Here is a 12,650-nt window from a genome sequence, read left to right on the forward strand (position 1 = left end):
ATGTTTATAATTATAACTAATAATTATTATTTATTACTTCTTTTTATTTATTTATAATATCACCTAGGTAACTATTACTAGTTAACCGATATTATTCATCAATATGATATTTAAATCTGTCTTTAAATCCATTTATTTATTTAATAATTATTTAATTATATAATAATATATTCGAGCACCATTGGCCTATGTAATTAATTTTATAAAAATTAAACTACTATTAATTTATAAAATTATCAATTCAAATAACACTCACTGATTATTGTTATTAATATTATTACTGTTATTATTATTTTATACATTTATACCTCAACGATTAATTTATTAAACCGTTGGTACACTTATCTTCTTTTAATTATTTACTTGAATACATTTTCTAATTAATTCTATTTATTACATTATGGTCTTTATGTACCATTTGATTGTAATTTACGTACTTTAATTTTTTAAATGACACAAATAAACAGATGTGTGAGTGAACACAATAATTATTAAAACGTGCTTCGAGCGCTACAAATCTTCCATTAATTTTTTATTGTTGTTGTTATTAAAAATTTTAATAGTAGTATTAATCTATTTAATTAATAATTGCTATTACATATCAAACCATCGTTATTGAAATAACTCGGTAAGAACCTTAACGGTGGCATGATATTAAATGGATATTTTTACGTTTTTTCAAAACTTTTTGATTGATTCAGTCTAATAACTAGTAGTTGGACGAAGTGCGAGGATGGGTTGTGCGTGCTCTTGCTTTCTACAACGTGTATATAACTTTCAAATGCAAACATTTTACCCGACTCATTATTAAAAATGTCGTTACTCTAAATATAATGAAATATTTCTTTCATCTCCGCTTACTTTTTTTTTTAATAGTAAATACAACTATTTTTTTTGATAATTAAGAATTTACTGATGATATATTGAGAATTATAAGAACAATCAATTACAGAATAAAATATCTTGACTCTAATTAGCTCATTTATAATTGAAAGTAAAATAGTAAATAATCAATAAAATAAAATTAAGTATAATTTCAATTCGGTTGGGTGATTTTTTAGCACTTTTTTTTATCTTCTTACAGTTAATAAAATTTTAATTATTATTTGAACAATCTATCCTCGTCCTCAAGTTTTGAGTGCCGTATGACGTGAGTCCATGTACGTATCTCCGGTTTCAGTGTGAAGATAAATACCTTCTACTGAGAATATCGAGACCTCTGTAAATATTTTAATTTAATTAATAAATTTAATATAGTAAAAGCTTATATAATTTTTAGTTAATCAAAATAACAGCGTTGACTGGTAAATAGAAAAAAAATATCAATGTTGGGCATCTATCTGATTAAAAATTTAATTACTTTAATTAATGGTCTTGTAATTCTTAATAAAAATAATTAATATAGTTTAGATTAAAAATTAAAGTGATATAAAAAATTTTAAGATGAATAATTCAGTACACCAATAAAATATCCTACAACAAAAGAATATAAATGACGTAATGTGAGTCAATAGTAAACAGTTAAACGTGATATGAGAAGTCATTCGAATATAATCTACTTGTATGCTGTTAATAAAACCATTGAGTTAATAAGTAATCTACTTACCATCCGGCAACTCGTATAATTTTCTAGGTAAAGACGTAAAATACGGATGTCTGAGTGCTTCTTCAGCGTCTATTCGCTCGTCTGGATTGAGTTGTAATAGTGAAGACGCCATAATATCCCCCTGAGCGACATCGTAAAGTTTCGGGAAAGAGAGACCGAGTTTACGAATTGGATAAAATGCCAGTCGATGAGGTTTATAGCCAGGGAGCCGCGTTACTCCAGGCCATGTCTCTTCTGTCGGCGTTCCCAATATTTTGAATATTTTATCGAGCTGATCATAGGTACATCGCACACCCGGAAATGTCGGTACACCTGTGAGCATCTCAACAAATATACATCCCACGCCCCACATATCTAGTGAAGTTGAATATTCTGTTGACCCGAGAAGTACGTCTGGTGGCCTGTACCACAGTGTCACTACTTCGTGTGAATATGTATGTGATGGAACAGACTTAGCTCGCGCTAATCCAAAATCAGCGAGCTTTAATTCTCCTAATTCACTAATTAAAAGATTTTGAGGTTTAACGTCACGATGTAACACTTTTCTGAAATTAAAACACAAACATTTCAGTACTTATAATACTGACATTCTTTTGTAATTAGGTCGATTACTCTTTCAAGTACTGTTCTTATTCTTATTCTTATTTTTATTCTCATTTTTATTCATGTTTCTGTGTACTATAAATAATTAAAATAATTGTCTTCCTAAAAATATAAAAAAAAAATCTTTTTTCAGTATTTGTAAATTGTAAATTACAAATAAAAAGATAATAAATTAAAAATTTATTAACCATATCACGAATTCATGGCAATAAATTTTTTAATAAGAATTTTTCGAGATTAAATTCGTGATAGAATAAAAAAAGCGAATAAGTATTAAATAAAGTATATAATATTCTCATAAATTCAAGTTAAGATAGTTGAAGACAACATTTTTTATCTTTAATAATTTATCATTCAATGTTGAACTCGTGATTCTTGTAATAAAAACAAAAAATAAATGTAAATATTCACCTGCGATGACAATAAGCCAATCCGCGTAAAAGCTGGAAGAGAAAGAGCCTGACATTTCGAGGATCTAAGCCACCGCTGCCGTACTTGGCCATATACTGAGAGAGATCAGTATGAACGTACTCAAACACAAAAGTAAGTGTTTCTCGAGTATGAATAATGTCGTGTAACGTAACTATATTGCTGTGTTTAAGCTCTTTTAGTAAGCTTGCTTCGCGGATGGCAGTAAATGGTGCTCCTTCCTCCTCTTGGAGTCGAATCTCCTTCAACGCGACTACTTGCTCTGCGAGGTGGCTGTATCCTTTGAATACCGTCGCGTAGGAACCCTCACCCAACTGTTCCAGCTTTATGTACCCTTCGGATTTACCAAAAGGCGAGTCTCCCTAAAATAAAATTTTTCATTTATAGTTGGTGTAAAATGTTTCAAAAAACAATTCAACGGTCTAATTAGCAATTGGTCTAACTCCTTATTTTTTAGAGGGTGATTTTTTAATATTTTGATATAGCAATTGTCCAATTATAAATTATTTGAATGATTCAAACCTAAATATTATACCTCTATTAGATATTAATGATACTAAATGGTTTTTTAAAGTAATAATAAATTTTGAACTAATTGTTTTTTTCGTACAAATGGAAGATTCTTTAAAATGGAGTTAGACAATTTGCTAATTAAATTATAACGTTGAATTACTCATTTATATATAAATTACAGATTTTTTTTTTTTTCGTTTTTTTTTTCTTTTCATTAATTTGATTTTTTATCAAGTAATGAATAGTCAGAAATTAGTATGCTAGAAAATAATATAATAACGTAATGTAAATAATAATATGATGTACATTTTTTTTAAATGCAATTTGCTTAATATATTTTAGTAATACTCAAAAATTTACTGTACTTATTTGAACAGTATCTATGTATATACAATTTGCCATTCGGCTTAACGCCTTGGCATTAAAACTAAATAATTAAATTCTAATTAATTTTTCTTTTAAATTAATGTTATTTAATTTTAAATACTTTCTATTGATGTAGATTGCCGATAAGCGTATGTTGATTAATAAATAAATAAATAATTTTAATTTTAAAAAATTAATCAAACTTTTTCAAATTTATCATTAAATAATAAAAATACTGAGTCTAATAATTACGTACTCCAAATGCAGAAAATCTCTTAGTTCGTCTTGGTCCAGGATCGGGTCCCAAAAATACTTCAGACTTAGGTCGAGGTGGTCGACGTGGTCTCAGAATAACTCTTGCTTCTTCTCGTATATCCTCATCAAGTAGTTTTGAATCACTGGATACTGATAGCTGCCGATGAACTCTTTCATGATCGCCAACGCCTGACCATTCTGAGACATGTGATATAGATGTTAAAGTAATTGATTTTGCTAAACAAATTGCAAAGTTTAGTAGAATAATAACTTTTGACTTTTACACGAAAAAATCATTCCTGTACATTGTCTTTAACTAAATAATTTTTTATCAATTACTCAATATTTATTTTTATTATAAAATGATCATAAAAAATTATAGAGTACAATAAATATAATTTAACAAAAAATCCCGCTTAATTTAGTCTCTATACAGGCTTTAGGAACAATTTTTTCTCATACGGGTTAATCACATTATTCAATAAAATGATTCAACTTTCTATGAATGATACAAAGCTTCTGACAGACACTAAAAAAATGACATTAATCACCGATGACGTAGCTCAATAGTTACTATTAAACTACTTACCGTAACGGCGATCTTTGTCGCCAGAAACATTACCATTTCGCTCCAAACGATCCAAAAATTCTTCCGAGAATCCATTGTACGGAAGTGGCCCTCTATTGGCTACGTCTTCCGCCTCTTCTTTTGATATTGCTGAAAAATATTTTTTATTACTTATAATTAAAATCAAATACTTTGATAAAAAATCTATTTTTTTTATTTTTTAAATTATTTATATCTAATATTAATTCATTAAAATTATAATTAAAAACAAATCAATATTTTCATTTAAAAAAAAAAAATGTCAACAAATTAAAATGAAAATTTAATCATAAATAATATGATTTGAATAAATAAAATAATAGTTTCTTTCAGAAACCTTAAAAAATAATAAATTTAAATAAAAAATTTAATGACATCAAGCAGTCACTTGATTATTTTTTACTTTTTTTTTAACAAATAAATTTGTTCCGAAAAATGATTTTTAAAAAATTGCATTTTTAAATTTCCACATGTCAATTTTTTTTCTAATTTTTTTTACCATAATTTATTTATTACAAAAATTCTTAAAATTATCAAATATCTGTTAAATTAATTTGTATAAAAATTTATCAATTTAAACTCAACAATAAAAATAAATACATACACAATCGACCAAAACTGTGGCTCAGTCGTTTTTTTAACTTCTGTACTCTGCTAAGTGCACCATTTTTTTTGTCTCTCATTGTCACGGTACCTGCAATAAATACAATAAAAAATAAATTATCACACATCAATTATTCGCCACATGTACCAGTTAAGCTAACAATACTTAATAGTCAGTTGTTATTGTCTTTAACATGAACTTCTATTTATATTTAAGTACCATTTAACTAACAGATAAGTTAAGTGTATTTATAAATAAAATAATTATTGATTTAAAAATTTAAATTGTACTCACCACCCTCTTTACCCTTAGAAGTTGCTGATCCCTTGTCTTGACAGTACATGATTACTCATTCACTAGGACACATGACATATGGGCGGTGACACTAGTACAAGCCAGTCCGTGTGTGATCCTTGTGTTACGTTTAAACGCAGGATTATACTAATTCTATTGTTATTGTTGTTGTTTATTTAATTATAAACTACAATTACTCTAAACTCTAAACAACAACAATTGCACCCATTAGATTATATTTATAGACTAAAATTGTTATCACAATTTTATTTTATTTTATTTTATTTTATTTATAATATATTAATTTACCACAGCCCACGCAATTCTTGAAATTTTTATTCAATAAATCTAATTAGTTATTGCGGCAATAATAATTACTAATAAAAACTGTTTAACGATTAAGAATTTTTTATAAAAAAATAAATAGTAGAGAAGAAACAAAGCGATTATTGAGATACCGGATGTCCTTAAGAATATGTTGAGGCAAAAATAAAAAAAAAAATAAACTAAGTATGAATAAAAAAAAAAAAACACAGTTTATCGTCAACTTGTTCGCTTAAAGTAAAGCATCAAATACAACTGGATTTTTGACTGTCTCAGTCTTTTCACAGTTTACCGGACTGTGAATTTAATCTCTTATGATCTAGGATTGTACTGAGCACTGGAGTTTCACATTATTTTTTAGCAACTAATAGAACAGGATTATTGTTTAGAGTTGTTTGTTTTAGTTGTAACATATCCACGGGAGCCGTAGGTAAGAGAGAAAGAAAAGTTAAATTATTATACTGAGTACAGATGTAATCACTGGTGTGTATGCACTACGCTAGGTATGAACTATGTACGATCAATTATGATTGGATAAATGACGTTAGAGAGACGACTGAATGATCCATGAATAAGTCTTAGTAATTTTCTTACACTGCCATCTAGTGGATTCCGCTAATTGTTTCATATTTCAACACAACGTTCACAACTGTCGGTAATTAAATTTCCACTTAAAAAAAATAAAAACAAAAAAACTGTATACCCAAAATGGCTCATCCCAGTGTATAGTGTATGTACAGTAAGTGGTAAATAAAATTCAATGGCAAATATAAATAATAACAAAATTATTATTTTATTATTTAACATCAAATTTCCTCCGAAGAAATAGTTAAAAAAAAAACCATTGCAATAATGGATACTGTTACGAATTTACCGTCCAACCCAGCATCAATTAGCGTAAAACAACATAGTGATACGTCATCAGTGTCATACTATGACATTGCCAGTAAATTATTAAGTGAAAAATTGTTACTAACCGCCCTAGAGCTTCACGCTGAATTATCCGAGTCTGGAAAGGAATTACCGCTTCTCCGTGATTATTTTTCCAACCCCAACAATTTTGACTGCTCCACTAAAAATGAATCTTTTGTATCTATAGCAAGATCCTCCAGCCAGGCGACCTTGGACTCTCTGGACATGACAAGGTACTCAGAAGACGACGGCGGGGTGGATGAGCGAGTTGCTGTTCTGGAGTTCGAGCTCCGAAAGGCCAGAGAAAATATATCAGCGCTTCGGGCAAATCTCACGGTAGTTACTGAATCAGCCAGCACCTCTCCAGATAAAAAAACCAGTAAGGACTTGAGTGATAAAAATTATTCAATAAAACCTCACGAGCAGCGCGCACTTAATTACCTCGTTTATGAATATTTGTTAACTCAGTGTTATAAGTTGACCTCTATAACGTTTAGCGACGAAAATGAGAACCAGGATTTCGAGGATTGGGACGATGTTGGCCTTAATATACCCAAGCCTCCAAATTTGTTGGTAATTTACAGAGAATTTTTGAGCAAAACTGGTTTGGATAAATCTTTTGTTGACGTTTCTACGCAAACTGATTTTATCGAAGAAGAAGAAGAAGTAATTAATGAAGAAATTAACAGCGAAGAAAGAAATGAAAATGAACCGAAAGATTTAAATGTCTCGGAAGAATTTGAGTTTGTTAAAAATCAGGAAGATAAAAAAGATAGCGAAGAAATTATTGACAAAAATAACAGCAATCAAGGTAATGAAAATAATTGTAATAATGATAATAAAATTTCCAGTGTAGCTTCAACCTCGACGACACCCGAGAAATTAGACGCGCTGGAGTCAGTTCACCAGGAAACGCTGAGTGGTAGCCAGGTGGATGATGACAGCATTAGCATATCAGCAGTGATGAGTCTGGAGGACACAGACCCAGGAGATAAAGACTGGACGAAAGTTCAGCTGTCAAGGCTGGATATCCCGGAGTCTTCTTCAGTATTTATAAATCTTCCTAATAGATTCATTCCAGAGCGTTTCAAGGAATACATTTTAACGTACTCGATAACTACAACATCTACGGGAGTGCAAATGGTCGACGAGCTGATAAAAAGCAACTCCTCGGAGTCGCTGATAAATCTCCTGGCGAAAAGCTTGCTGGTAGTTAGTCCGAATGTTATATCTGCGAAACGTGAAGAAGTTATTCCGCTGCTTCTGAAGACTATTCGAGTGTTGCCGAAGAATAACGATCGGGATAAGCTGCTGCAGCTGCTGTTTAATTTGAAGAAGAAACCTCAGCAGGAAGAAAGAAGAGTCTTGCTGAAGGCAATGATAGCGGCGATTAAAATCGACGGGGTACCACCAGAGCCAGAGGAGCTGATAACTCTCTGTTGGGAGCAGAGTCAACACAAGTACCCGGAGAGACGTTTACTGGCGGTCGAGTGCTGCTCAGCATTGGCTCCTTACACTTCTAACGCGGTACGTAATTCGTTGATAATATCAATGCTTCAACAGATGCTGCTGGATGATAAGGAACCCGTTGTACGCGCAGCGGTCATTCGCAGCCTGGCTTTACTGGTTGCTCTCACTGATGACCCTGATAAGTATTTTCAATTTGAGGAACTGACGCTCACTGCACTCGGTGATGAATCTACCCAAGTATTCCAGGCAGCTTCTTCTCTGCTACTACCCACTTTAGCCCAGTGGGCGTTATCTCTGAAAAGAATACTGTCGCATCTTATGTCCAGAATACTTTCAAGGTTGAAAAATAATTTCATCAAAGCTGACAAATCTAACATTAAATACTCTCAAAGTAAGGATGGTAGAAATGATGATAAAATTATACGGTTAATTGATACTCTAAAAATATTACTACCACACATGATTGTTTTTATGGCGGACACGGATATTGTCAGGACTTTAGTCAACGAAGAAACACCCTCTGAAGTCCCGGATAAAATTCTGAAGCTATGTCCCTCAGCAATTATGGAACCATTGGCTTTTGCAGAAAGTTTGGACATTGGTAAAATATTGAATGTTTTTCTGACAAATAATTGGGAAGAAATGTGGCCGGAATTCGAGTGGCTAACGATAAAATTAATTCCTGATATTTTGGAGATGCTGAGGTTGATAGATGTAACGCAAGAAAATGTCCTGAATAACCTATTGATGTACATACATTCTCTGTGCAATGGTTTAGGACGCCAAATTGTCGAATTGAGGATAAAGAAATTTTTCGAAGACGAACTGATGGCCTGCGAGCAGAAATTAATGTCTTCTGATCGCTCACCGATAAGTATGTCATTTATTCCGGCTTATTTAATAATTTTGTCGACTTTAGATTTGCAGGAAGTAACTAAAATACTTAAACATTTCATCGTTACTTTTTCAATAAACGGATTTGAAGTTGATAGTCTGGCAATAGCTGTTAAATTACTGTGCAAGCAGCCGGATGTCGTTGAGGAAGTTGTCAGTGCTCTTTGGGACGGAGTTGTTCATCAGAAGAATGTTGTAAGATGTGTAACGTCTAAATTGTTTGGGAATATTATTGCCACTGTCGACGAGAAGCTCGTTATATCCCGGGTCGCTCCAGCGATAGTGACTTTGGCGAGTGATGGCGACATAACTGTAAAAGCAGCAGCTGTTTCAGCTCTTGGGAAACTTATTACTGATTGCGCGGCAAGTCAAGTGAGAGACAAAGGCCGGTTGACTTTGGAGTCGATTGTTAAAGATCCTCAAGGAGTTTCCCAAACTTTAACGATACCTTTGATAACTACACTCACTTGTATAGCACCAAATTGCTCTCAGCATTACATTGAGGATGTTATTGCTCCACACTTGGCCGGAATAACGGCATCTGCATCTCAACAACCGCATAAGGTCGAATTAACAACTGCGTTACTTGATGCATACTCGGTTCTTGTGTACAGTTCTCTTAGTGATCGGTGTACCATGAGTGTTTTATTGCCGGGCTTAAAGTACTTAGAAACTTTAACTAATCAATTGTTACCGCACCAGAGAGATAGCGTTAAGTCTCTAATCAGAGAAGCTGAGTCACGACACAATACAGCGAAAAATAATGAAAAGTATGAGTTTATTTTTTACATTATTTATTTATTAATCAACATACGCCTATCGGCAATATACATCAATAGAAAGTATTTAAAATTAAATAATGATATTAAAGTTAGCCGACGTTAAAAAAATTTTCTATTTTTTTCAATAATTAAATTGCAAATAAAAAAATACTTTATAAAAATTGCACGTATAATTTTTTTAAATTTCTACATGTGAAATTTTTTCTTATAATTTTATTGTAACAATTTTTTCAATACAAATTATTATAAAAATTTTCAGATGTCTGCTAATTTAATTTTCATAATTAAATAACATTAATTTAAGAGGAAAATTAATTAGAATTTAATTGAGGGGTTACATGGATTTCCTCCGGGAAAAAATGGCCTATTTTCAACAATTTTTTTTAATAGAAAAAATGAAATATTTTATTCAAACTTTTTACTGTCTTAAAGATACATGTTAATAAGGGATTAATGAAATTAAAAAAAAAAAAATATTAAAAACTCTGATAATGTGACGTCATTTTCGGCGAGTCCTCGGAAAAAAGATGCGTCCGCGTGATCAGCAGAACTCCTAGCAGGATTATTTGAAGTGAAAAAAAAAATATGTGCTTCAGTTAAGACTTTAAACTAGGTCTTGAACGAAGGAAAAAAAAATGAAAATTGGATTTTTGGCAGAGGTTTTTACTAAAAAATTAAAAATTTGACTAAAATTTCGCGGCATTTTTTTTTTAAATAGTTGAAATTGAAAAAAAAAATCCTTCGTTCAAGACTTGTAAATTATATCTTGAAGACCTGTCAAAAATTCCATCAAGATCGGTAGTTCTCGAGAAATCTTGGGTACCGTCTTTGAAAACATAATTTTGAGAAAAACGCGTTTAAAGTTTTGAGTAATAATACAACAGCGCTTTGAATGCGCAACTTTTTAAAAATGTATCTCCAAAATTATTATTCGGATCGATTTGAAACTTTAGGACAATATTCTAGAGATGTTTATTTGGAGTTATTTCTCAGCGTTTGAATTTGAGTCGGTGCGCGCGCGTGCTGCGCATGCGCAATAAAACTTTCGACGCCAAGCAATATGGCGGATCAACAATAACATTACCTTACGGAGAAAATTAATTAACTTTTAGATAATTAAAGATTTATAGCACGTAGGAGTCTACTGATTGACTTGTTTTATCCATTAGTCTTAACTATATACTACTACGAAGGATTTACTCATCTGTGTACTGCAGTTGATCATATATTTGCTTAAAACCACAATTTTGACCGTTTTGTTATAAAAAAATACTCGCGACAAACTTTCTTGTTGGATTTTTCCGGATGTCGTAGTTTTAGCATATTTTGGATCATTCTGTGAAAGAAATTTCTTCTTAGCGATTTTTGCGAAGTAAAATCTTTATTTCGACTGGACTAATTGTAGAATTTAATAAGACAAAAAAAAATCGATTTTTTGAAACCGTGAAACCCGTGTAATCCCTTAATGGTGGATTTGAGATAATAATCATGAAAATTTGTAAAAATAAATATTTCAATTAGTTTCAATGTTTTAAGTAATTACAAAAATTTTATGTCGTTCGAAAATCATTAATAGAATAAGTCCACATAAGTCATAACAGAAATTAAAAAAAAAAAATTTTATATTTTTCCAAAAAAAAAAAAAAATTTTTTATTGAAAAATTAATATTATTGCTTATTATTATTCTTTATTTAATGAACCTTGAGAACAACAATATATAATTATTAATTAAAAAATAATGGATTGAATTATTGTAGATCGAGAAGCTTCACAATTGCCAGTTTTTTTTTTTTTTTTTTTTTATAATTTCTTCTTTTTTTGTATCATTAATTTTAATAAATTTAAGTACAATAATTATCCCATTATTTTTTCAGAGGATGGTTTTGAGAAAAACGTGTTTACAATACAACAGCGCCTTGAACGCGTAACTTTTTAAAACTGTATCTTCAAAATTATTATTCGGATCGATTTGAAACTTTAGGACAATATTCTAGAGATGCTGTAGATTTTAATAGGACAAAAAAAAATCGATTTTTTGAAACCGTGAAACCCATGTAACCCCTTAATGAAAAAACGAGAAAAAAGTCCTTGTAATTTATATAAATTGCTATTAATATAGCAATTGTTTTTTGATATTTGACATAAATGCACTGAATGTGCCACCATAGAATTCCACTTCACTATTTAGCTTGTTCACAAAGTTTATAATTCTGTCATGTGGTCCATTCACCACATAACTTTTTGTAAACTTAGTTGTTTTCAGCAGTCTTAAATTATCTTAATAGTAGATTATTAAACTAGTTCTTTGTTAATTAATATTTATTTATGCTTTTAGGATTTTTCCCAGCTCACCACTATCATTACCGCTCACTACCACCAATGTGGGCCAAGGTGTCGAAGATATGAGACAGAGGATGTCGAAAATGTTTAGTCCAAAGCCGACGTCTCCGGGTATTACTAACATATTCCGTAAGAAATGAAGATAATCGTGTACATAAATTATATGAGGTGCCTTTTTTAAATGTTATACAAAAAGAGCGAGAAATTTAAATTTTTAGTAATCGTGATTGAGTTTTGAAGAGAGTAGGATGTTTGATAACTGTTTTCTTATTTTTTAAATATTTTATTATTAATTAAGAAAATAAATAAAAATTTTGAATTTAAAAAAAATTGATTGAAAACAGTTTAATTGTTTTTAGTGATTAATGTGTTTAGTATTAATTAAAAATAAAATTATTAATTTATTGCTCTAAAAAAAAACACTGTAAAATGAAAACATTCTTGATTTCAATTTTAATATAATAATTTAATCATTAACAGTGTGATATTTAATTTTTTTTTTAATAAAATTAAAGTGCAGGTACTAAACATACTTACTCTGCTCAAAATCGTTTAAATCGCACAATTATTTTTGGACTGTTTAATAATTCGGTTAATGAACAAAATTATTTTATTTCTATATATACGGTTTCATAAATATATGTATATAT

General features: G+C 30.4%; 2 protein-coding genes across 5 annotated transcripts; one reads left to right on the forward strand and one right to left on the reverse strand.

Annotated features, from left to right (window-relative positions):
- Window positions 1-1,064: 1,064 nt before the first annotated feature.
- LOC123266205 (cyclin-dependent kinase 14) lies at window positions 1,065-5,609 on the reverse strand. 4 transcript variants are annotated; one of them, XM_044730284.1, is made up of 7 exons: window positions 5,278-5,609; window positions 4,984-5,073; window positions 4,395-4,490; window positions 3,774-4,009; window positions 2,621-3,000; window positions 1,607-2,151; window positions 1,065-1,219 (listed from the first exon to the last, which is right to left on the reverse strand). In XM_044730284.1, exons 1-7 carry the CDS (start codon window positions 5,324-5,326, stop codon window positions 1,128-1,130), a joined length of 1,488 nt encoding a protein of 495 aa, XP_044586219.1. In that variant the 5' UTR covers window positions 5,327-5,609; the 3' UTR covers window positions 1,065-1,127. The 4 variants fall into 4 exon arrangements, with proteins under 4 accessions (XP_044586219.1, XP_044586217.1, XP_044586221.1 ...); XM_044730282.1 differs by having other exon boundaries at window positions 4,362-4,490; window positions 5,278-5,608; XM_044730286.1 differs by having other exon boundaries at window positions 3,774-3,970; window positions 5,278-5,607.
- A 680-nt stretch (window positions 5,610-6,289) lies between these two features.
- On the forward strand, window positions 6,290-12,281 carry LOC123266202 (RAB11-binding protein RELCH homolog). The gene is made up of 2 exons (XM_044730279.1): window positions 6,290-9,647; window positions 11,996-12,281. The coding sequence occupies exons 1-2, from the start codon at window positions 6,454-6,456 to the stop codon at window positions 12,138-12,140; spliced, it is 3,339 nt and encodes a 1,112-aa protein (XP_044586214.1). The 5' UTR covers window positions 6,290-6,453; the 3' UTR covers window positions 12,141-12,281.
- The last annotated feature ends 369 nt before the right edge of the window (window positions 12,282-12,650 follow it).

The sequence above is a fragment of the Cotesia glomerata genome, linkage group LG5 (genome assembly GCF_020080835.1).
Source record: "Cotesia glomerata isolate CgM1 linkage group LG5, MPM_Cglom_v2.3, whole genome shotgun sequence".
NCBI lineage: Eukaryota > Metazoa > Arthropoda > Insecta > Hymenoptera > Braconidae > Cotesia > Cotesia glomerata.